General features: G+C 47.4%; 2 protein-coding genes across 6 annotated transcripts in view; both read right to left on the reverse strand.

The window, feature by feature from the left end:
- Positions 1-4165, reverse strand: part of TTLL4 (tubulin tyrosine ligase like 4) — a 36866-nt gene extending 32701 nt beyond the window's left edge. Inside the window, exon 1 of one of the 2 annotated variants that reach the window (XM_081813587.1) lies at positions 3914-4165. The gene's annotated coding sequence lies outside the window, so the exon portion shown is untranslated. The remainder of the gene's footprint in view (positions 1-3913) is intronic. The other variant, XM_031038634.2, reaches the window with a different exon arrangement.
- A 3224-nt stretch (positions 4166-7389) lies between these two features.
- STK36 (serine/threonine kinase 36) overlaps positions 7390-24941 on the reverse strand; it is a 28262-nt gene continuing 10710 nt past the window's right edge. For all 4 annotated transcript variants that reach the window (XM_081813595.1, XM_081813597.1, XM_081813596.1 and 1 more), the window contains 16 exons: positions 23816-23995; positions 22718-22815; positions 22190-22295; positions 20560-20710; positions 20220-20347; positions 19583-19687; positions 18986-19084; positions 18811-18899; positions 18467-18530; positions 18165-18275; positions 16498-16572; positions 15925-16099; positions 15557-15704; positions 15207-15354; positions 13886-14632; positions 7390-12851 (listed from right to left, as the gene is read on the reverse strand). In XM_081813595.1, the coding sequence (XP_081669721.1) occupies positions 12708-12851; positions 13886-14632; positions 15207-15354; positions 15557-15704; positions 15925-16099; positions 16498-16572; positions 18165-18275; positions 18467-18530; positions 18811-18899; positions 18986-19084; positions 19583-19687; positions 20220-20347; positions 20560-20710; positions 22190-22295; positions 22718-22815; positions 23816-23995 (2568 nt within the window). In that variant the 3' untranslated portion in view covers positions 7390-12707. The remainder of the gene's footprint in view (positions 12852-13885; positions 14633-15206; positions 15355-15556; positions 15705-15924; positions 16100-16497; positions 16573-18164; positions 18276-18466; positions 18531-18810; positions 18900-18985; positions 19085-19582; positions 19688-20219; positions 20348-20559; positions 20711-22189; positions 22296-22717; positions 22816-23815; positions 23996-24941) is intronic.

Consider the following 24941-nt stretch of genomic DNA (forward strand, 5'->3'; position numbering starts at 1 on the left):
GATTTCGGTTCAGGTCATGATCTCCGGGTCATGAGATCGAGCCCTGTGTTAGGCTCCACACTCAACATAGAGTCTGCTTGTCCCTCTCCCTCTGCTCCTCCCCCCTGCTCTCAAGCTCTCGTTCAAATAAATAAAATCTTTTAAAAAATTAAAATAAAATAAAAATTCTACCTATGTTAACTTGTAATGTATTTATTACTTCTAAATGAATTAATAGGGTGGGGGGATGGGGTAGCCAGGGGATGGGTACTAAGGAGGGCACGTGTTATGATGAGCACTGGGTGTTATACGCAACTAATGAATCATTGAACACTACATCAAAAACTAATGATGTACCATACAGCGGCTAACTGAACATAGTAAAAAAAATGAAGAAATAAATAAATATTTCAATTTCTAATATGGTAAATATCCAGATTATATATCCCACATTAAAAAAATATATTGACGATCCGGAAGAGGTTCTGAAGTGCTTAAAAGAGTCCTAAGGGGCGCCTGGGTGGCTCAGTTGTTAAGCGTCTGCCTTCGGCTCAGGTCATGATCTCAGGGTCCTGGGATCGAGCCCCACATCGGGCTCCCTGCTCGGCCGGGAGCCTGCTTCTCCCTCTCCCACTCTCCCAGCTTGTGTTCCCTCTCTCACTGTGTCTCTCTCTGTCAAATAAATAAATAAAATATTTAAAAAAAACAACAAAAAAAGAGTCCTAAAAGCAGTAAGTCTGAGCACCTCTGGTCTAAAATACCATTGCCTGTCCAGAATATCCATGAGGGCTCCTAAAGACAAATTTCTCTGTATTTCAGGGCCTAAGAGAAATTAGCACTCTCCATATTTATTCCCAAATACCCAGTCTGGTTTTCCAGTTCTGCCAGAGGAAAGGGTAAGAAGTTCAGGGCACTTAAGAAAATTTTTCTCTGCATTTCACTGACAGATCAAAGCATCTGATGCCATGCTGGAATCCAGGGAGCCTATAATCAGACAATTCAAGGTCACAAAGGAATCTTGTGAGGAAGCTAAACTCAACTCCAGATCATGAGTACCAGATCCTGAAGTTAAGGCTTCATTCAGATACAGCTGTTTAGCAATTGACTTTTCATTTACACACTCATTTGTGTATTTGGTTATAAATTCTCTTTCATCCCTTTTCCTCTGCCCACTCTCTCAATGTTGGTGTTCCTAGGAGTTCAGTCTTCTCACTCTGCCTGGCACACAGTCAATATTCAATAAACTCTCCCAGGGCAATCTCTTCCATCCCATGACTGCGACCACCTCCTCCATTCTCAACTTTTTATCATCACCCAGACCTCTGTCATGAACTCCAGACCTACAGAACGACCTCCTGGGCCTCTCTACCTGGATGTGCTGTAGGGAACTCAACTCGTCATGTCCAAAGTGAACCCCTTTATCTTTCTCCTCAAAGCTGCTCTTCCTCCTAATAGTTTCTCCTGCATCACCACCCACCTGGTCACTAAAGTCGGAACTTAGGATCATTCCAGATCGTTCTTTGTCCCACTCTCTGTATATCTATTTTGCCACCAGGCCTTGTCCACTCTATCATCTTTAATGTCTCTCTAAACCCTCTCCATTCCCACTGCAGCCAACATAGAGCCCTCAGCATCTCTAGCCTGGTCTCAAATTTTCTCACTGGCTCCCTGCCTCCAGTCTAAAATCCTCCCTATTCAACCCACACTCTAATGCTACAGTAACCTCAAACACAAATCTAATGTTATCTTCCTGCTAATTATCTTTCCATGGTTTTCCTGCAACACACTCTTCAAATGGTTTTACTCATGTATCCCCAAAAGAATTTAAATCATGTATTCCTTGCACATTAAAGTTTAATTCTAAGATTTTCATCACAAGTTTAAACATGCTTATTCTTTTGTTAAAAAGGTGGTAGAATCTACTAAACATTTTATAAAAAGAACTAAGTTAAGGATTAACTGTAATTCAAATAAGCATTTCATGATTTGATAGAATAATTTTTAACTATCTTATTGAAAAATGCACACCTAAATTAAAAGAAATCTCTTTAAAAGTTTTTATGCAAGTTTTATCCTATAGCTTGAAAAACCCATGGTCCCAAAAAACATTCTAGCCACATTTAACTGTTGAGTTCATCTGTATTCAGAATATCACAATAAGAATCAAGCCTCACCCTAACAGCAATGTGTATTAGGGGAAGACAGGAAGACTTCTGAGTTTTCAAAGTAATTTAATCATCAAAGGAGGCCTTCCTGAAATCAGTATTTCCTAATACTACACTTGGCAACCTGACTTTTTTTTTTTTTTTTTTAAGATTTTATTTATCTATTTGACAGAAAGAGAGAGAGAGCACAAGCAGGGGAGCTGCAGACCGAGGGAGAGGGAGAAGTGGGCTCTCCACTGAGCAAGGAGCCAGACCTGGGATCATGACCTGAGCTGAAGGCAGATGCTTAACCGACTGAACCACCCAGACACCCCACAATCTGACATTTTTACACTTGGGACAACATTATAATTTGGGAAGTGTGAGGGATATAACATCCTGCTGCCCCCACCTTTTCTTGTAAGGTCAGTTTCAGAAGAGTTCATTTGGAAGCTGAGGATCTGGAAACTGATTCTTCTAAAGCTATATGTGCAGGTGTATTCCTTGGAAGTCCTGGGCCCCAACCACCCTGCTTGAAAACCTTGAGGATACTGTTCTCTTTAACAAAACAGCTATGGCCCTTTGTGATCTAACCTCTATTAATTTTCCTCTTCCTATTTGTCATTGGATGGCTACCTCCAAACCCAGCTCAGGTCTGTCAAACTGTTTCCAATTCTCTTTTTAGGCCTTGCTGTGTATTTTCTAAAGCTACTTTGTATCTGGAGTGTGCTCTCAACTTCTTTATTCCCAGAAGGCACTTGATAATTTTTCAAGGTTCCATTCAGCCCAACCAATAAGCAGCTGGTAACTTTCTCAGCGTCAAGGGGGTAGGTCTCATTCCGTGTCCCAGTATTTACTGCAAGAAATGAAGGATGGACAGAACACTGTCCCAAAAAGTCCCCCAGCTACTTGCTGATTGGCTAAATCAACAGGTGATGAAGTTGAGGAAGATACGAGCTGAACTATCTGAGAGAGCAAGGATGACTCCATAAAGAATGATTAAAACATTTCCTAGATCCAGAATTAGAATGTGAAGACCAGGGAATGGGGATAATACACTTTTACAAGCAAGTCTGGGTTAACTATCTTTCTAATGTTTTATCAGAGCACACACCACACAGTATGGCAAACACTTGTTTACTTGATTAAAATTCCCCCTAGACTATAAGCTCCGGGAAGACATGCCTGCCTTGTTCACCACTGTTATCACCCCAGCGCCTTCCATAGTGCCCTGGCTTCACTAAATACATGCCGATGTTTGTAAAAAGTTGTTGAATGAATGATTACATAAACGGTGCATAAATGAAGAGTTAAATTTACAAGATCTCAAATTCTGTTTGAAACTCTACAGTTTAGGAAAGTATTTCCCTACAGCTACTGAAGATGGAGAAAGAAAAAAGTGGGTATTCATGTTCAATTCAGCTACGAATTGAGAGGAGCTCGGGCTCACACCCAGGCGAGGAGAATTTAAACCGCAGCGCGGCGGGAAAGAGGAGGCACGGAGGCCCAGGGTGAGGGGATGCTGCAGGGTTCAGGCACCCAGAGGCAGGGCTAAGTTCACGGGGCGTGGCGGAGGGGGAGAAGGGTCCCGAGGACGCGCGAAGACCTGACCCGGTGGAAGGCCGCAGCCCCCTCGCCTCCCTGGAGATGGCGAGGTGGCGGGCAGGAAGCGGGGTAGGGGTGGGAGCCGCCGGAGGGCTGGGGAGCCGCGCGAAAGGACCCGGGCAGAGGGAGGGGCGGGAGAGTCGGCGGGCGGAGGGTCGTTGCCCCGGCTTCACCGTCACACTCACCTAGCAGACCCAGCTTCGCCCCGGCTCGGCGCCGGCTCCGCGCTGCTTCCTCCCTCGGCCTGCTGGCCAAGCGGGCGGCCTGAGACGCCCCTAGCAACCACGCACCGCCACGCGACCCGCGCTCCCAGCTGCCGGCGCTGAGGCCGCCTGCCAGGCACTGCGCGCGCCCCCAGCGGACAGACCGAGGGCCTGAAAGGGGCGATCTCAGCAGGCGAGCGGGAGGCAGGCGCGCGGAATCTCGGGGGTTGTGGGGCCTGGGAAGGCAGGCCGTCACCTGTCTCGCGCATGCGCAGGCGCTTCAGAGCGCGTGAGACCCAGAGAGCGGAATTCTGGGAGATGTAGTCCTGAGATTAACACACACACACATCCCACCACCATCACCACCACTACCATCACCACTACCACCACCACCGTGAAAGACTACGTTCTGGGATTCCAGGATTCTCTCCTTCTCTGGGCCTTGATACCACCTCACCGAATGGACTCTTTCTTTGTCCATGCCTTAATTCGCTCCTCTAAAATCAAATCTTTATTAAAAAAGTTTCTAAGTAGTCCTTTTCAACAGATGTCTTTCGAATTTGACCCCAGGAAAGCAGACACCGCCAGATCCGCTGTTTCCCTCCAACCCACTTTCTCCTAATTCCAATCTACTCAGTAGAGTCCTATTACAACCACCTGCTTTATGGGCTTCAGGTATGAACTTTAGGAAACACTGACTCAATTCATCATCTCCCTAGGCAAGGCAGACTGTGCCCTGGATGTTCTTAGTCCCAGATGTCCCTAGACCTAATGGATTTGAAAATCAAAGGAGAGGGGTGTCTGGGTGGCTTAGTCAGTTAAGCGTCTGCCTTCAGCTGGGGTCATGATCTTGGGGTCCTGAGAGAGAGCCCCACCCACATCAGGCTCTCTACTCAGGAGGGAGTCGGCTTCCCCTTCTCCCTCTGCCGCTCCCCTGATCCTGCGGCGAGTGCTCTCTCTGTCTCTCTCAAATAAAAATAAAATCTTTAAAAAAGAAAAAGAAAATCAGAAGAGAGCTGGAGGGTGAAAAGGTCTTTTCTAAACAGTAGGCTACAGATATAAAGGGCGCAATAAAAGTGAAGCTAACCTAATGAAAACAATCTGGACCAGCGCAGGGAAGCTTAATGAATAATTGACTTCAGCAACAGTATTGACAGATGCTAAAACCATTAGAGGATTGATTGGGGGAATTTTACACTGGAAGGATCACCTCTAGATTTTAACCAATCTTAGATCATGAAATGCAGGACAGCTATAAACTATGTTTCCTAATGTGATACAATTTGAACTATACAATATTTAGGAAGTAGTGTATTTTTGTCAGTAGTTGAATCTGAATCTAATCAAGCTTTTGGCTCCAACTTCCAGTTTATAGGAAATAAAGAGAAATAATGACACTGCAAGAAAGCAATCCAGCGAATCCAGAATGTGGGTCAATGTACAGATGAATGACCTCATTTCTTCAACAATTTCAGAGTTTTAAAAAAAAGTGAGGTGTTCTAGATTGTAAGAGACTTAAGAGACTCTCAAATGCAGTGAGTGGACCTTGTCTGGATCTTGATTCAAACAAACCAACTGTAAAAGATATTTCTGAGACAATGGAGAAATCTGAATATGGACTGGGGACATTAAGAACAAAAACAGGTGTTAGGAAACCATTATTAATTCTGTTATGCAGTTGACTGAATGGTGCCCCCTCCAAAAAAATATATCCACATCCTAATTCCAGGAACCTGTAAGTATTATATATATGGCAAAAGGATTTTGAGAGGATTAAGGAATTTTCCTGGATTTTCTGAATCCTAAATCCCATAACAGGTGTCCTTCATAGGCCGAGGGAGATGTGACAAGAGAGAAGACACAGAAAAGAGGAGGAAGGGGCACCAGGGTGGCTCAGTCGGTTAAGTGTCTGCCTTCGGCTCAGGTCATGATCCAGGGGTCCTGGGATCGAGCCCCACATCGGGCTCCCTGCTCAGCAGGGAGCCTGCTTCTCCCTCTCCCTCTGCCTGCTGTTCCCCCAGCTTGTGCTCTCTCTCTCTCTCTCAAATAAATAAAATCTCAAAAAAAAAAAAAAGAGGAGGAGGCAATGTGACCAAGGAGGCAGAGATTGGACTGATGTGGATAAAAGCCAAGGAATGCCTAAAACCACCAGAAGATAGAAGAGGCGAGAAGTGGATTCTTCCATAGAGCCTTCCGAGGGCATGGAGGTCCTTAAGACAGCCTGATTTCAGACTTCTGGCCTCCAGAACTGTGAAAGAAAAAAATGTCTCTTATTTTAAGCCATTAAATTTGAGGTAATTTATTGTGGCAGCTACAGTTTACTTTGACATTTTGGTTATTTAAGAAAATACCCTTACTGTGGCACCTGGGTGGCTCAGTGGGTTAAGTGTCTGCCTTTGGCTCAGGCCCTGATCCCAGCGTCCTGGGATCAAACCCCACATTGGGCTTCCTGCTCAGTGGGGAGCCTGCTTCTCCCTCTCCCTCTGCTGCTCCCCGTGCTTGTGCAAGCGTTCTGTCAAATAAATAAAATATTTAAAAAAAGAAAATACTCTTATTTTTCACATACAGATATTTTTTAGCAATTAGACATGATGCCAGGGATTTGCTTTTGCTTTAAAATACTGATAGCAAACACTCTAGAGGCAATGAGCACACCTAGCACTCAGGTCCTACTTTTTTTTTTTTTTTTTAAGATTTCATTTATTTATTTGACAAAGAGAGACACAGCGACAGAGGGAACACAAGCAGGGGGAGTGGGAGAGGGAGAAGCAGGCTTCCTGCGGAGCAGGGAGCCCGATGCGGGGCTCGATCCCAGGACCCTGGGATGATGACCTGAGCCGAAGGCAGCCGCTTAACGACTGAGCCACCCAGGCGCCCCTCAGGTCCTACTTTCTAATATCATTCTCCATTAAAAAAAAAAAAACGGGCTCCTTGAAGAAATGTCTGATTCCAGGACTGAGGTAAGAAATGTACAAGATGAGCCTGAAACATTTTGTAGTGCCAGAAAGAAAAACCACATTGGTGGGCATGTGTCACAGGAGCTAACTGAAAGAACTCCCAGTGACCAAAGCTGGAACAATTTGAGCAACAAAATTGAATAAAGTAGTAGTGGCTTATAACCCAAAGTATAAAACAAGTATCTATGAGTCCCTGGCATAAATAAATGGTTCAATATGTTCATAAACGCAGTAAATACACAAATTTCCTGTGCAGAATTCCAAATAAATGTAGATACTATGTAGATACTCAGCCCTAAAGGAGGGGAAGCATAACTCCCTCATTCCTTAAGTATGGGCTGTGCAAAGTGACTTCTTTCCAAGAGCACAGTAAGGAAAGGTGGAAAGGGTGGAGTAGGGCAAAAGTAGAAACAGTAGAAAAATCTGACAAACACCACTTCAGCCAGGTGATCAAGGTCAACATCAACAGTCAGAAATCAGATACATAGTATGCGCCCTTGATAGGTCATGAAAATGGCACTTTACTTTTGTGATCTTCCTCCCCAAAACCCATAACCCAGTCTAGTCATGAGAAACATCAAATTCCAATAGAAGGGAATCCTACAAAATACCTGACCAGTACTTCTCAAAATTGACAAATTCATCAAAAACAAGAAACTTCTGAGAAACGGTTATAGTCAGGGGAGCCTAAGGAGACAACTAAATGTAACGTGTAATGAGATCATGGCACAGAAAAGGAAATCAGGTAAGAAAACTAAGGAAATCTGAATAAAATACAGGCTTTGGTTAATAATATATCAATATCAGTTCATTAATTATAACAAATGTATCATAATAACGTAAGATGTTAATAATAAGGGAAACTGTGTAGGGGAGGAGTATAACATATGAACTCTCTCTACTATCTGCTCAACTTCTCTGTAAATCTAAAACTGTTCTAAGATATAAAGTCTATTAAAAAAAAAAAAAGCTACATCAAAAGAAATCTGCCCAGACCACCTTAACCAAGTGATCAAAGGTACTTCACCAATAATGGGAAAAAGCAACATCATTAGCTTCGGATATGATATATGATATAGAAGACACATCACCACTTACGTAGTGTTTCTACTAAAAATGTATAACCTGTGGGGTGCCTGGGTGGCTCATTGGTTAAGCGTCTGCCTTTGGCTCAGGTCATGATCCCAGGGTCATGGGATGGAGTCCAGAGTCGGGCTCCCTGCTCAGTGAGGAGTCTGCTTCTCCCTCTGCCCCTTCCCACTGCTCATGATCTCTCTCTTTCTCACTCTCTCTCAAATAAAGAAATAAAATCTTTAAAAAAATAAAAATAAAAATGTATAACCTGAATCAAATCACAAAAAAATCATCAGATATACCCAAATTGGCCTGTATTCTTCAAAATGTCAACCAATGTAAAAAAAGGCAAAGGAAAAGATGACGGGTGTTTCTAGATTAGAGACAACACAACTAACACAAAGCATGATCTTTGGTTGGATCCTGGACCAGGAAAAAAAAAATTGGTATAAAGAACATTACTGGAGGGAGGTGGGCAGGGGTTAGGCTAAATGGGTGATATGTATTAAGGAGGGCACTTGTTGTGATGAGCACTGGGTGTTATATGTAAGTGATAAATCACTAAATTCTACTCCTGAAACAAATATTACACTATAGGTTAATTAGAATTTAAATAAAAATTTGAAGAAAAAAAAAGAACCATTTTGAAAAAAAATATATAGGAACAATTGACAATATTTGGATATGGGCAGCATAGTTAATAGTATTATATCAGTGTTAAATTTCCTGATTCTGCTAATCATGTTGTGATTACATAAGTGAATATCCTTGATCTTAAGAAATTGCCACGTAAGTATGTAAAGGTAAAAGGACATGATATTTACAACTTACTAACAAATAGTTCAGAAAAAGATGGTAAAACCAGTTGTGGCAAAATGTTAATCAGTGACTCTGGGTGAAGGGTGTATGCAAGTTCTTTGTAACTGTTCTTTCAACTTTTCTTTAAATTTTAAATTACTTCAAAATAGAGTGCTTTTTAAACTATAACAATGACAAAATTTAAGAAGGAATAGGTAGAACCAGTTTGACAAAATGCTTGTAACAGCTGAATCTGTGGGATCAGGGTTTGGGAGCTTACTATGCCATTCTCTCTCCTTTTTTTTTTTTTTTTTTTTAAGATTTTATTTATTTGACAGAGAGACACAGTGAGAGAGGGAACACAAGCAGGGGGAGTGGGAGAGGGAGAAGCAGGCTTCCTGCCCCGAGCAGGCAGCCCGATGTAGGACTCGATCCCAGGACTCCAGGATCATGACCCGAGTGGAAGGAAGAGGCTTAATGACTGAACCACCCAGGCACCCCTCTACTTTTAATGTTTGAAAACGTTAACCTGCTTCTCACCCCAGAAGAGTTAAAACACATATACTCTCATACACATGCAAAACCAAACACAGGCACAAATCCTCAAACCTTCCAGACATTGTCTGAATTCCAGGCACTACTCAGACCATTCATGTCAAATCCTCTCAGCACTTTGTGCAATGATATAAAATGAAGTGAAATTGTTTACATATTTCTAAGCCCTTAGATTATATGCTCCCAAGGATGGAAACGTGTTTTCTTATTATGCTTACTCATGAAATGATTAACTATTGTTTTATTTGAAAACCTAAAAAGTTTGTATATTTAATTTCTCTACATCAAATTTTTTATGTACCAGGCAAGCATGGTATTTCTAGCTAGTATTTAATGAATTATCTGGGGGAAAAAATAATTCTTTCCTAAGGTAATTCTTCCTAGTTCATCTTTTAGGGGGAAGAAATCTAGATTTTAAAATACAATACTGTATTTGCCTGAATCCAGACAAGTCTTAGTGAAGTACTGTGGTTTTGTTAAAAACAAAAACAGAAGTTCTGATCTGTTAAAGATATACACCAAAGTACTATGGGTAACATTATATGTTTCCCAAGATTTATTTTCAAATACTTGAAGAAAAAAAAATAAAAATAAAATAGAATACTTGAATAGAAAAAGAATAGATATGGCAGCTGTTGGAACCGTAATAGAGTTCACTGAATTTATGTCTCTACTTTTGTGTGTTTAAAAATTTCCAGCTGGGGCGCCTGGGTGGCTCAGTTGTTAAGCGTCTGCCTTCAGCTCAGGTCATAATCCCCAGGTCCTGGGATTGAGCCCCCGCATCGGGCTCCCCGCTCGTCGGGAAGCCTGCTTCTCCCTCTCCCACTCCCCCTGCTTGTGTTCCCTCTCTCGCTGTGTCTCTGTCAAATAAATAAAATCTTAAAAAAAAAAAAATTTCCAATAGACATAACATGTTCAAAACTGAACTTGAATTTTCCCACCCATTACCCCTCCACTAATAGCCTTCCTCATTTTAGTTAACGGCAATTCCGTTCTCCCCATTGCTTAGGCCAAAAATCTGGGAGTTATCCTTGTCTACTTTCCTTTGTTCACATCCAATCAGTTAAAAAATCTTTTTGCTCCATGTCCAAAATATATTCAAAATCTATTTTTCACCATCCCACTGGTACCACGGTAGCCTCCTAAGCACTCACCCTGCCTCCCAGCCCCGCCCCCCACTCCTCACAGTCCATGCACAACACGAGAATGAAGAATAATCTTCCAGAACGTAAGGTAGATCACATCTCTTCTCTGTCAAAGCTCTCCAGTAGATGCCTACTTTACTCAAAGTACTAGGTCTGCAGGCTTATAACATCTGGTCCCCACTACCTTCCTGTCCTCATCTCTACTATTCTCCCCCTTCTTCACATCTTGCATCCAAACTGGCCTTCCCCACAGCTCCTCAAGCCCACCAGGTATGCTTCTGTCTCAGGGCCTTTGAAGTGATTATTGTCTCTGCCTCAAATTTTCCCTCAGATAGCTGCCCTGCTCGTTGCCTCATCTCCTTCAAGTCTTTGCTCAAAGGTCATCTCAGTGAGGCCTAACCTGACCATCCAACTCAGCATTCCTCATCCTCTTTCTGTGCTTAATTTTTCTCCAGAGCTTTTCTCACCTCTCTACATGCTATGCAGAATTCACTTATTTTATTAAGTTCGTCTTCCCGCCCAGAATGGAAACTCTATGGCGAATACACATTGCTTTATCTCTAGTGCCTGAGAAAGGACTCAATGGTGAACCGAACTGAAATAATCTGGATAGGAGGAAATTATGGTGGTCTCTAGAAAAAAAATGTTATTTTTGCTAAAATATAAGCACAGACAATGCACAATGAAGATGAGGGCTAAATAAAATTACTTATAAAAATAAGGGCACATGGGGCGCCAGGGTGGCTCAGTCAGTTGAGTGTCCAGCTCTTGATTTTGGCTCAAGTCATGATCTGATCTCAGGGGCATGAGATCGAGCCCCGTTTCAGGCTCAGGCTCTGCGCTCAGCACAGAGTCTGCTTATCCCTTTCCCTCTGCTCTTCCCCTGACTCGCGTGCGCGCGCCCACACACATGCTCTCTCTCTCTCTAATAAATAAATAAAATCTTTAAAAAAAATTAAGGACACTTTACTTATCTTTCATTTCAAAAACAATTGGAATTTAGGAAGGACAAAAAGTAGTCTCCCCATTTTACGGATGGAGAAATCAGAGCTCTGGGAAGCTTGTTGCAAGGTTTAAGCTTTCTAGTATGTTTCCAGCTGGATCACGACTCTAACTAATGGGTCTGCCAAACATCTCTTTCTGGTAAAATGCACAATGTCCATAAACAGTTGCCCTTCTTAAGCAGCTGGGCTTCCCAAATATTGAAACTACATCAAACATCAAAACTCGTCAGTCAGGCTGAGATCACAAAGCAATCCAATGTACCTCTCTGTTTAATCCTATCCCTCCCTATTTCAGCTCCACTGGCCCTGGCTTGGAAATAGGTGACCACATGTAGCTCATCTGGGATGGAAGAAGCTGGAAGGCAAAAAGAGATAGAATAAATAAGCTCCCAAACAGGATCTTTTGTGAACAGGACACGAGTGCTTGCAACACCACACAGCAGCTGAGAGAGGAGCTGAGCCCCCCAACCTCTTACCCTGGCAGCTCCAAGTAAGGTGAGGTATACCTTTTATGACAAGGGTTTACAAACAGAGGAAGGATGAGCAGAAGGAAAGTAGGAAGGCAAGAAGGCAAGAAAGAAAGAGAGAGAGAGAAAGAAAGAGGAAGGAAGACAGGCAGGAGGGCGGGAGGGAGGGAAAGGAAAAAAGGAAGGAAGGAAGGAAGGAAGAAAGGAAGGAAATGAAAGGAAAGAAAGAAAGAAAGAAAAAAGGAAAGAAAAGACTCTCCACCCTAACCCATGGATGGGATTGTGGGCTACGGGTCAGAGAACCATCCACAGCAGGGACTGATGGCATTTATCACCTAGAGAGGAGACAGGCTCTGTCCTCATCACTGTCCTGGGGCCAGTGCACTAAGGCAGGAACCTGCTGGAAGGTTTATAGGAGCTCCAGAAAGGAAGAGAGCTCTCAGATAGAAGATGCCTCCCTGACGTCCAGGAGACATGTTCTTGGGATTAAAGGCACATGATTGGAGAAAGAGCCTTCGATGTAGAAAAAGAAGGAATCTTCTCTGGCACCAACATCAATGACGTTTACTGGTTGAAATCAGTATCTGGGGAAAGGAGGGAGCTTTATACATAAATCTCTTCTAGTTTCTAGTTCTCAAATCAGTTGACTTGCAGCTTATCTCTTTTTTTTAGTCTCCTTAGCTCTTGGTTGAGTTGGTGGCTCGTATAGTAGAAAAAGGAGAGGTTGGCAATAAGGGGGCCACAAAGGCTGGAGGACGGACCGCAGGAATCTGAGATCACGTGCTGTGGGTTGGCCTCAGGAGGTGAATGAGCTTCCTGCAGTGTCTGGCAGAGGCAGGCCGGGGGCTGCTGGGCGCCAGTAACTGATTCCCCAAAGAGAGCATGGCTAATCGCTCACTGGCCCCCAGGGACACCAGCACCTGTGGGACAGAGAGCAGATGACAGAACACGACATGGCCCAGCAATTCCCACTCTACAAAAGAAAAAGAAAATGGGCTCTTGGGGACTCAGTCTAGATTGGGTGGGGAAAGAGAAATGGTGGAGACGGGGATCATCAAGACCGGAGGTCTACTCCCATTCACTTTGGTTATACACCATGAAATCAAGGCACCGAGGGATCCACGGGCTTGGCCCCAAGAAGGGTTAATACATGCTGTGCTGATACTCAGTCAAAAGCACGATTCCCAGCCATGGGTCCTGACCAGTGGGCCTTAACCTCGTTACCACTGAGAATCCTTTTCGTTATTCCCCCCCAGGGATTGCCAGAAAATCCTATAATTTCTATCATCGCCACCCTGTCTAAACGTCTGTTCTGCATGCACCATCCAATGTTACCACATCGCACTATAATAATTTGGACGTTTAGCCTTATCATAGGTAGGTGTGTGATTTCCATTCGGCTACTTCATATACCGGGCAGAAAAAGCAGGATAAAGCAGTGGTTAAGGTATGGGGCTCAGGACTCAGACCCTTGAGCTCAGAAGTCCAACCCCCCAAACTAGCTTTGTAACTTGGACAAGTTCTTAAAATTCTTAGTGCCTCAGTGTCCTCACCTGCAAAATGAGGACTATAATAGCTTCAACTAAGTAACAAAGGTAAAATGCTTAGCATGCTGCTTGTCACATGGTGGAGGGCTGAAAAAAGACGGTTAGCTGCTTCATGGCCCCCAGGATGAAATCCCTCTATGCCTCAACATGGCCTAGTGTGTCCTCACCTCCATCCCACACAGCAAGACAGAAAGCCTGGTCCTTGAGATCCCAGGAACTTCCCACTCATCGGAACCCTCTCCTGCACTCCTTCCCTTCTCCAGGGTGGGAGATGGGAGATGAGTGTGTCATCTCCCACTTCCGGACAAGGGGATTTATGGGTGTCCCGATTCCTTAAAAGACTACCTCAGAAAGATGTTGTGAAATACAACCCCATTGTCGTGGTCCACGAGTCCCCAGGGGCGTACCTGATGGATGCAGGGCTCCTGTCGGAGGCTCCGGAGGGCAATGAGGGCAGCCTCCTTCACATTTAGCTGGGGGTCTCCACACGCCATCTCTAGGAGCCGCTGGGGTACTTGGCACTGTAACAGCTCTGCCCCCAGCCCCTCAGGCCCCAAGTTGCCCAGAGCCGACGCGGCATTGCGCCGGATGCCAGCCTGAGGGTCTCCAAGCAGCTGGGTCATACCGGGTACAGCAGCAGCCAAGGCAGGCCCCAGGGGACCAGCCTGGTAGGCTGCGTTGCCCACAGCAAAGGTGGCACTGCGCCGCACAGCCGGGTCCTTGTCTCCAAGCCCCACCAGCAGGAGGCTGAGCAGCCCCGCCTGGCTCTGCAGCGCCCCACGCAGGGCCATGCTGTGTTGCAGCAAGTGTCCCAGGAGCCCATATGTGCGGGCCCGCACAGAATTCTCTGGGTGGCCCAGGAGACTCCGCAGGGGCCGGTAGGATTCATCAGAGCCAGCCAGGAGTTCTTGGATAAAGGACAAGTGGCTGGGAGACAGCACTCGGGCTGTGTGGGCCAGCAGGGAGAGAAGGTCGGAGGTTAGCAGTGGCTGGTCACCCAGGAGGGCAACTGAGAGGAAGGAGATGACAGGTCTAGGGGAGGCAGCCACCGCGGTCACAAACTGGTTGAGAGAGGTGGGATCCGTAAGGGCTAGGCGTGTGAGGAGACTGACAGGCAACTCAACTTGAGGCAGTGGAAGATGGTGGCAGCAGACCTGGGGACAGAGGGGCAGGGCAGTAGGCAAAACGGGTTCAGGGAGAGGGAGCACTCACTGCAGTGAGGTAGCTCAAAGGAGCCCAAGCTCTGGCAGAGAGAAAAGCCAAGCTATGCTGCGAAATACTACAGAGAACTGGAAGACCTGACCCAAGCCTGCCACGTGAGACCCAGTGTGGCGCCCAGGAGAACAGGTACAAGATCATTCCTTGCTCTGCAAGGACGCGCTTGCTCTGCTTTCAGAGGCCCACTGCTTAGTGCCAAGAATTGCCAGAGAGGTGATTCCTGGCTGAGGAGCTGAGTATCCAGTGCCTAGCCTGGGATGTCCTCCCCACGGAGCTCCAACGGATCCAGATGAGGGACTGATGGAGAGGGGGGGGGTGCCAACCCCAGCCCCCAACAATGCCTCTGCTCAGGCCTGGATGCTTTCTCCACTCCCAGCCCTTAGATGGAGTCAGACCCTCCACTCTCCCCGGGGCCCAGGAGAGCCTTGGAGCTGTTGGCAAGTGAATTCGAGTACACAGGGTTGGCCATCCTCCTCCCCGACTGTCGCGCCTGAGGAGCTTCCCAAGTACCTGAAGCAGGTGGGCTGCGACTTCTGAGACCCCAAAGTCAGCCAAGACACCTCCGAGGAGGTCGTCGTCCACATCCAGGGCGAAGGGGAAGCAGAGGAGCCGGCAGACAGACAGCACCACGAGCGGGAGAAACTCAGACCCGTGAGGCCTAAGGAGGGCAGCGTGGAAGGCCCAACTCGGTTTGCTCACCCGCCCTTTACCATTCTCCGCCCCCTTCTCAAATCCCAGCTCCACTTGCCCAACCTCACCCATCCCACTGCTTCCCTCATAGCTCGTGTTCTCAGCGACAGCTCTCCTGACTCCCCCTCCCCACCCCGCCCTGCAGACTCTCTCCTCCAGCTCTGACTCACGCCCGGCCCAGCTGATGCAGGAAGCTGGGGGAAAGCAGATGCTTCAGGGTGGACATGAGGATACTTCCACGCTGCGACAGGTGGCTCAGGCATAACTGGGGCTCCTGGGTGAAGGTGGCCACGGCCAGGCTCAGCAGGGCTGCCACGCCTGGAAATACCCAGAATGGAGACCCAGTGGGGCAGGCAAGAGGCCTAGGTGCTCCTGCTTCTCCAGGGCTCCCAGGGCTTCCACTTGCTTAGTCCCTTTCCCACCCAGCGTGGCCCGCGCCATCCTCTTCCCAGGCGGCAACGGTCGCAGCAATCTCCTCCTCTTGAAGAGGGATCAACACTTTGGCCCTACAACGGAGGCCATGCCAATGGAAAGATACCTTGGGGTGAGATCAGCGTCCAGTCTGGCTCTGGGTTTTGTGGCCTAGACAGCGACGGCTCCTCTTCCTGTGGAGACACCACCTCGGGGAGCCTTAGGGCCATGGAGAAGCGGTGCCACAGAACGGTCCACATTTCTGAGCTAACCACGTCCCTTATCAGGCTACCCTTCCCTGGCTGGAGAGGAAATTGAAGGAGGGTGGGTAGGGAGGTTGAGGTCAGGCCTCAAAATGCCTTTCCCCCCCCCACTCTTATCCCTGACCTCCAAAGAAAGAGAGTCCTAGAAATAATTCCTCTGTTTTCCCAAAAACCTGGGATTTCCCTATTGTCTGAGTTCCTTTCTTCTCACATCTTAACCCATGTGTGTGTCTGCTGGAAACCAGGGAATTATGGCTCTCCTCCCCCACTGAATCCTGACGGAGGCAGCTGTGATTCCCCAGAAAGGGTCCGTGCTGAGGGCAGGTGGGCCCATTCGAAGGCTATCATGAGCACCCTAATTTGACCGAAGAGGCGAGTATGGGTTGCTTCTTCATTCCTATTGTCTAGCAGCTCATTAGCCTAGGAGGCACCCATACCTGGGTGAGGAGGTGCAGCAGGAGGATAAGGAGGCCGTCGTAGAATCCACAGCTACCTGGTGGGGTCAGCCGGACCTGTTGGAGAGAGGCAGGGAGAATGCAGGTCCTGTGCATGCAACTCCTGGTCAGGCAGAAAGAGCTCTTCCTCAGCCCAGGGCAGTGGGGAGAGCTCTTCTGGACTTAGGAGTCTTGGTTCCTGACTATTCATTCAATGACTACCTCTGTCCCAAAGACACATAGACTGGTAGGGTAAGAAGATACTTGCTAGACAAGAGGCTGGGGTGGGGGTGGAGACACAGTGGAGAGGGCCTAACTCTACTTTCTGGAGGTAGAACACTGATGAATTAGAAGTTTAAAAGGCAGTCAAGAGAAGGAGGTGGTAGGAAGGGAGAGCATTCCAAGTAGAACGGATAGCATAAATAAAGCAGCTCATCAACGATGACTGTGACCTTTGGAAGTGGTAAGTCCTGGTGTAACAAGATTATAGAGCCCAGAGGAAATAGATGAGCTCTGAGCAGAAGGTAAAGGAGTCTGGACTTTATCCCGGAAACAGTGCAAAGCCACTGAGAACTTATGCAATGTCCACATGGGCAAGATTTTTATCTCTTTTATTCACTGCAGTATCCTCAGAGCCCAGAATAGTGTCTGGTCCTCAATACACATTTCTGTGCTAAATACTTACTGGTTGAACAAATGACTGGACTTTTAAGAAAGCTCACCCTGGTGGCAGTGAAGAGAATGGACTGGAGAGGAGAGAGTCTAGAAAAGAGATCCTTCAGCAGGCAAGCGCCACAGTGCAAGATCGATGATATGCCCACAAACTAAGGCAGGACCATGACGGTGGCAGGCAGCAAAAGATCTGAGAGATGACAGGAAGGCAGAGCACATGGGGCCTGGGGGAACCATCTAGATGGCGGAATAATGGAGCAGAGGGCACAGTCTATGAGGACTCCCAGGTTTCTGACTGGGGCTCCTGGATGAATGGGAATGCCATCCCTACCACCTCTCTGAAGTTCAACTTCATCTGGAAAAAGCAGGTGAGTATCATTACATTTCATGTGTCTCTCTTTCAAGCATGTTGTGGGATAACATGTGAAGTGCTTTTAAGTTATAAGGAATTCTGCCTCTGTAAGGATGACAATCATCTGAATATGAAGTCTATCCTTCTTTTTACAGAATGAGAGAAATACAGGTTCCAAAGTATCTAAAAAGGAGGAGGGGGAAGGCCTGGAAAAGGAGAAAGTGGAAAGGAGGCTACACGGCGGACGGGATTCCTGAAGAGTTCTCAGGATGCCAGCCACCTTTTCCACCTCAGTTAAGGAGAATGAGGGGGCCAGGGAGTGCAAACTGCAGGCAGAGGGGAAGAGAAGAAGCTTCTGAAAAGACCTAAACAACAGGAGCAGGAGCTGCTGGAGGAGGGGACTAGAGCAGGCAGGGAAATCTCATCCTCGGGTAACTCGGGTCCCCCTCCCTCTCTCCTTCCTTGCCTGCGAGTCTGGGCTCAGAGGGGGCTGTTATCTGGGGGTAGACACAGAGGAAAGGAAAGACCCCTTGGCTCCCTTCCCACCCCTTGGTTTGCCCCAGGCGGGCTGGTGCTTCAGTCTTTTCCCCTGAACGGAGTCCTGGGTCCGGTCAGAGAGGTCTGTGTCCTCCCCAGCCCGCCTCACCTCCGCAGGGGCAGACAGAGCGTGTGAGGCTGCTGCAATCCACTCCACAGGCTGGAGGTCGAAGGTCACCCCTTGCTGACCAAGTTGTCCCAACAGACAGGCTGCTGCGCTCTGAGAGGAGTCAGAGGAGAAAGAATGTCTGAACCTGCACAGCAGGCAGGACAGGCAGAGAGGATTTACGTCTCCGTCCGGCCCCACGGACGGCCTCAGAACCGGCTGCTACTGGGACAGTGACGCCCGTGCTCCCCGAAGGGCCGGATGGCAGGGTGAAAAGGGGAGGAAGAAGAAAGCTGAAAACTCACCACGAGAGAGACGATGTGTGAATGGGTAAACAGAGTAGCAATCTCGTTGCCCAGCTTCTCCATTCTGGAAAAAGGAGATACATCAAAGGGTGCAGCCAGGGAAAAGGAGGCTGGCGAGTGGCCTCCCTTCCCACTGGACGGCACTCTCCCCAGAGGCTGTACGACCCCCGCCAAGACACAGAGTTGGTGGGAAGCTAGGTCTGCTCTTTGCAGAGAAGACTTCACTCTCTCTACCCCGATCCCTCCTAAAGATAGGCTGCAAGGTGCCATTCCCCCATATTTTATAACAGGGTGAGCTGTGGGGATGGAAGATTCCAGTGGAGAGACCCCCCTTCGTGACTTACCCAGAAGGCAGATCTTGCAGCCGGAGGACAAGAAGGGAGAGGAGGTAGAGTGCTACTTCAGTAGACTCTTCCCAATCCATTACCTTTACCTACAAAGGAAACCCTAGATAGCAGAGCAACTTCTGACTGAGACAGCGGGGCCACCATGATATACCTGCCTGTGTTGCTGGCCTACCTTGCCCTGGACCAACATCAACAGTGACTCCAAGGCCAGGGGCTCATGCCCTAGAAGATGACACAGGCGCTCACTGACGTGGCAGCAGGAGTAAAGAACCTGAGGAAGGGGGAAGCAGTCTGTCAGTGAGGCTCAGCAGCCCCTGAGCTGAGAAGCAGGCTGGCCTCTCAACAGATCTAGCATCCACCGTGGAGGTAGTAGAGAAGTCCAGGCCACTTCCACCTCTTGCTATAGGACAGTGAGATCGGGCTACTTCTAGGCTCTGGAGGGGACTGGCTGACAGTGGGGTCATCTCAGTGGAATAGATTTAAAAGCAGAAAGGGACCCTCTGGGGTCTCTTGTCTTTCTCAGTGTCTTTCTTTCTCTCTCTCTCAGTCCTGGGGATTGAAAAGAAATCTGGGGCGCCTGGGTGGCTCAGTCAGTGAAGAGTCCGACTCTTGATTTCAGCTCAGGTCATGATCTCAGGGTCATGAGATCCAGACCCGAGTCCCACACCCAGCGCGGAGCCTGCTGAAGATTCTCCCTCTCCCTCTGTCCCTTCCCCCCTAAAAAAAAGAAAAGAAATCTGAAGTCCCAAGGGTTTTGGACAGGCAGTACCTTGAGAAGGTGGAGGCACAGGATGGGATGCTGCAAGCCAGAGATAAGGGATGGCCTCAGTTGGTTACTGTCTTCAGTGAGCTGATGGGCCAAATGCTGAGAGATCTGTAGGAACATACGTGAAGCCTCCATCCCATTCCCATGATTCCCATCCTATTCCTCTCCTATCTCCAACGAATCAGGTTTCTCAACGCCTTGCTAGCCACTCTCCCTCAGATTCACCAGGAACGTCAGACCCCATCCCATCCCCAGTCCTCATGGCCAGTGGAGAACCAAAGGTCATGGCCTAGTTTAGTGCTAGTGTAGGCAGGTACAGAGGAAAGTGTTGCTGGCCAAAAGGGGGCAGGAAATCTAAATCCTGAGCCATTGAGGAAGCATCACGGGTGGCTTCGGATCAGCCACCCTGCCACACGGGCAGTTTGTCACTGAGCTCTCTAACCAGCTGGCCAAGGGCTCTGGGATCTTGGTGACATCATGTTCTACAAGTGGCCCCGACCCAGGGTAGGAGCATCTGTTGCTGGAAGTACAGAGTAAGGAGAAGTATAAAGGCTTGTTTTTCTGCCTTCCTGAGAAACTGAGGCCAGCTTCCTCATCTCCAGCAACCCAGACGAGAGGAAGCAGACACTGCAGCTCAGACCTGCTCCTTGGCTTCCCAGCAGCTGGGCAGCCCCACCGGAGCAGTGCAGACGGCTGCCAACGCAGAGGACATGGCTCCAGGCAGATCCTCGCTCTGCTCCCGCAGAGGCTGGCTCACTTGGGGGGCTCCTATAGAGAAAGGGCAAAGAACGCAGGGTGTGGTCTGGTCGTTTCTCTCAGCTCCCGGTTCATTCTTTTAGCACACAGCACACAGTTAGTTACTGAGTGCTCACTAAATGCCAGGCATCATTCAAGGCAATGGCAGTTGAGGCAGGGGTGGGGAGGCGCAGAGCCAGAGTTGCTCTGGAGTCAAGAGAACCTCCGCGCCCTACTCTGGTTACCTGGGGGTGTGTGGAAAGGGAGCTGGGGAACTGTCAAGCTGTGGAGCAGCCCGTCCAGCACCGCCCGCTGAGTTGTCAGCAGGCTGGAGTAAAAGGCTTTGGAGACGGACCAGCTGTTTCCATCCATGGCTTCACACAGAACAGTAAAGCACTAAGGGAGACAAGGACAGGGTTGACATGAGGGCAGCAGAAAAGTGACGGGGCTTAGGGTAAGGAGCAAGAATCCCCCAGAGAACCTAAGCAAAAAGGAGAAAACCCAGAGGGACCAGCGGTGCCATTCAAAGTGTTCCTCGCACAGAAAATGCATTATAATCACCCTCATGTTTTATTTTTATTTTTTTTAATCTTTTTTTTTTTTTTTTAAGATTTTATTTATATGACAGAGAGAGACAGCGAGAACAGGAACACAAGCAGGGGGAGTGGGAGAGGGAGAAGCAGGCTTCCCGCTGAGCAGGCAGCCCGATGTGGGACTCGATCCCAGGACCCTGGGATCATGACCTGAGCCGAAGGCAGACGCTTAACGACTGAGCCACCCAGGCGCCCCACCCTCACGTTTTAAAGAATGGCAATTTTAGGTGTCAATCCTTCTATTCTCTGATCAGCTGCCTCCTAGATAATGTTCCTCAAAGTGTTATCTATGGACCATGAGTATGAGAATTCCTGGGGATTCCTGGGTCCCTCCCAACCCAGTCCTACTGGTTCAGAATTTCGGGAGGTGGTGTGTTTATTCCAAACTCCCTATGCAGTCGCTGCACAGTGACATATAGGATAAATGCTGGCCAATAACATAAGTTGCTGATGGCCAAAATTTAGGTTAGGCATTGGAAAAGCTTCCTGACTCGAAAGGGTGAGGGATGTTAAAATAGGCTCTCAGACTAGAAGAGTTTGAATGGACTGCTAGTGGGAAGCAGAAATGCAGTCCAGATCTGTGTCCCCCACTGCCAGTTTGAACAATGACTAGGCAATTGCTTACTTCCTTGCTGATGTTGCTAACTGTCTCCTCTGAGATCAGTCAGAACTCAGCTATCCTCTTGCTCAATCCTCCATTCTCCGGTCCCTCACCTCCACAGTCTAGGGATGAGAACCCACTAGTTTACTGGTCCACAGGACAAGTAAGTTTGGGAAATACTAGCCCATCTGCAAGTCTCTTTAAAAAGGAATACTTCAACTTGTGGTTCCCTGAAATAGGCCACAGTGCTTAATGCCTCTAGATCTTTATATATGCTACTCCTTCTGCCTGGACTGTCCTCCCTACTTCCTGCCTCACCCATCTGGCAAACTTCTATGAGTTCTTCAAATCCTAGCAAAGATGATTTCCTTCAAGACTTCTTCTATGACTCTCCAAGTAGCATTAATCATATCTTCTTCAGTGGTGCTTCTGTATTTCATACAAGTTTTATGTAAGTTCTAATGTACTTGTCACGCTATTGTCCTCGATCATTTTTCATCTCTCCTACTAGACTATTTCTAGTCTCTTGAAGACGGGGACTTTCTCTTACTCATATGGCACACAGTCGGTAAATGTCTGTTATATTACCTTGACCTAACCCTGTATAGTTATAAGAAAGGGGAAGGGAGAAACACGGGGAAATACGTCAAAGACAGAAATCTGGACAAGGAAACAGATTACCATAAGGCTATCCCTCCGCAAGGTCTGCTCAGAGTCATCTGGTTGGGCCAGCAGTTTCCCCAACAAGTCCAGAAAGAGGTTGGCAGCCTCCTGAAACACCTGTAGGCTGGGAAAAAATAGCCCATCTCTCTAAAAGCCCACATGTGGTAAATGGGTCAGTTCTGGGCAGGTAGGAGAATCTCTGCAAAGGAACATCTCAGAATGCTCCCTCCCCTCTCCCCTGCTAAACACACACACAGTCTTCTATACACAACCTCCTAGCCCCTTCTTTGCCATTTTCTCTAGGTTATTCATATTGTGACCCTTCCATTTAGTGTATGGTGACCCTTAGAACCTGCAAGTCTTGGGGTGAACTTAGAGGGGTCTCAGGGTCCTTAGGAGGATTAGCTAGACCCTCAGCGGTCAGTCAGCTGATCCCTAACCTGTCGGCTTCTCCTTACTTAGCCTCTTCCTAACAGAGAGGGGAAGAAATGGGGGTAGAAATTGAAGCCAAAGTGGCCAACGGAGCAAAGCTGGCTCTCATCCCACCTGTCACCTGTCTGGCTCCTCTCCAGATTGAAGGTACAGGCAAAGTAGGCCTGGATCACAGCCATCAGGTCCCGTGAGAAGGTCCCATACCAACATTGCTGCCAGGCAAGAGGACAGAGAGTAAGGGCAATGGAGAGGATGGAGACGAAGAAGAGAAAAAGCAGTAAAAAAAAAAAAAGGTGTCCAATATCCAGGCAGCTTGACCAAACAGGAAGGGGCAGAGGGAAGAGAGCATCCGGACAGAAAGGGGAAATCTAGAGGTCACAAAGTGGCGGCCAGTGGGCAATAAGCAGCCTGAAAATGTGTCCTGTGTGGCCAGAATAGGATTTAGGAGTTTAGGAGGCTCTGTTTTTCAAAATAGCTCAAATTCTTCTCGAAACTCCTTAAAAACACTCAAGGTTAGTACTCATGAGCAGAATGCAGCTTTCAGCTGCCTGAGCTGAGGCCCCGTTAAACGTTTCAGTATTCTGTCCTCTCAGCTCGGCCACAGCAGAACACGGTAGGGGAAGGGGGGGACTCAGCCTCAGACACACTGAGCCTCAATCCTAGCTCCTCCACTCATCGTCCCTGAGACCATTTACAAGTTAGTGCCTGTGTATAAGTTGGTGAATCTCTGAATTTCAGTACTCTGTTCTATAAAATCAGGGCAACGAAAGCCTAGGATTTAACATTCCAAAACACAGCGCTCTAAAGGTTGGGAAACTGTGCATACAAATTTGGATTTCTAGCTTCTCTTAGAAAACTGGAAGATCTGGTAACACTGGGCCCATGTTCTCATGGGCAGCAGTGAGCTGGAACTGAGGGATGTCCCATTCAGCTTGGGCACAAGCTCTCCAGTTTATCGTACTCTCCACTACTCATATGGTCACACAGACTCTACTTTCCCACCTGACAGGATCTGTCTGGCCTCAGAGGGCAGCAGAGTTTGCAACTCATGATCTACTAACTAGACAGGAGGAAAGAAAAGAAAATGCGGGGGACCGAATAGAAATCCAAGGTGAAGAAACTGGAGAAGAGGAAATTTGAAGAAGAGAGATCCAAGGTGAAGAAACTCCTATATGTCTTCCGAGGCTCCCAGGCTCCCTGCGTAGGGCTTACCTGCTGGATACTGTCGCATTCCTGGCTGTGTCTGAGCAGGCTGAGCAGGAGCCCGGGGAGCCCCGCCTCGCGGCAGAAGGAGTACAAGGGAATGGAGTCACTGCAGCTAGACAGAAGACTGCTCAGGACTCGGAGTGCCGGAAGGATACGGGATGCACCCTCCAGCATGCCTTTCAGGATCTGGGTGATGTGAGGGAAACAAATAGTAATCGATATTATCAGAAGGAAAAGGAGGGTGACAAATACCAGTCCCCAAGGAGCTGGCAAAGCAGACCAAATGTTCTCACTCCTTTCCTTGGGACTCTAAAACCCAGGGAAGGAGAACAGAGAAAAAGGGAAAGAGAGCCAGGGAAGTGACCAAGGGAAAGGGGACCTCCCCTCAGTCTCTGTGGGACCCAGCGCCATTCCTATCTGCTCGCTCCCTTCTCCAGCCCTTCGCCTTAAACACACACACAGGCACGCACGCATGCACACACACACATGCACATACTTCCAAAGATTAAAACAACAGACACAAAACAATGTCATTCAACTCCAAACAGATAAAACGAACTATCTAACTCTAGATCAAGACTTGACTAACTATGACCCACAGGCCAAATCCAGTCTGTCACTTATTTATATATAACCTGCAAGATAAGGGCACTATGATACTTTTAAAGGGTTATTCTTTAAAAAGTTACTCTTCAAAAAAGAATAACATTTACATCAAGTGCTTTATAATATGTCATCCTCTGTTTCTAAATCTTTTCACTTATTTGTTCATTTACTCTTTACAATCACAGTGCACAGTAAACAATTATCCAATTTACAGATGAGAAGACTAAAGCCTCTACACAGGCTAGGTAAGGAGTCAATTACCACACAGCTGAAGGGTAGTTCAGCTGGAATTCCAACTCCACAAGACTTACCCTGGAGGCAGAGCCTTTCGCCTGCCTCCCTACTGAAGTTACCACCCACTACAAGGACAGCATGGAAGGCCCAGAAGGGAGGTGCAAGGTGCCAAGACAATTCAATGGGGAAAGGAGAGTCTTGGACCAAGGGTGCTGGGACGACTCTATAGCCACATGCAAAAAGATGAACTTAGATCCCTACCTCACATTATATATAAAAAGTAACTCAAAAA

This window comes from Leptonychotes weddellii, chromosome 3 (genome assembly GCF_054177405.1).
Source record: "Leptonychotes weddellii isolate Sample4059 chromosome 3, ASM5417740v2, whole genome shotgun sequence".
In the NCBI taxonomy this organism is placed as follows: Eukaryota; Metazoa; Chordata; class Mammalia; order Carnivora; family Phocidae; genus Leptonychotes; species Leptonychotes weddellii.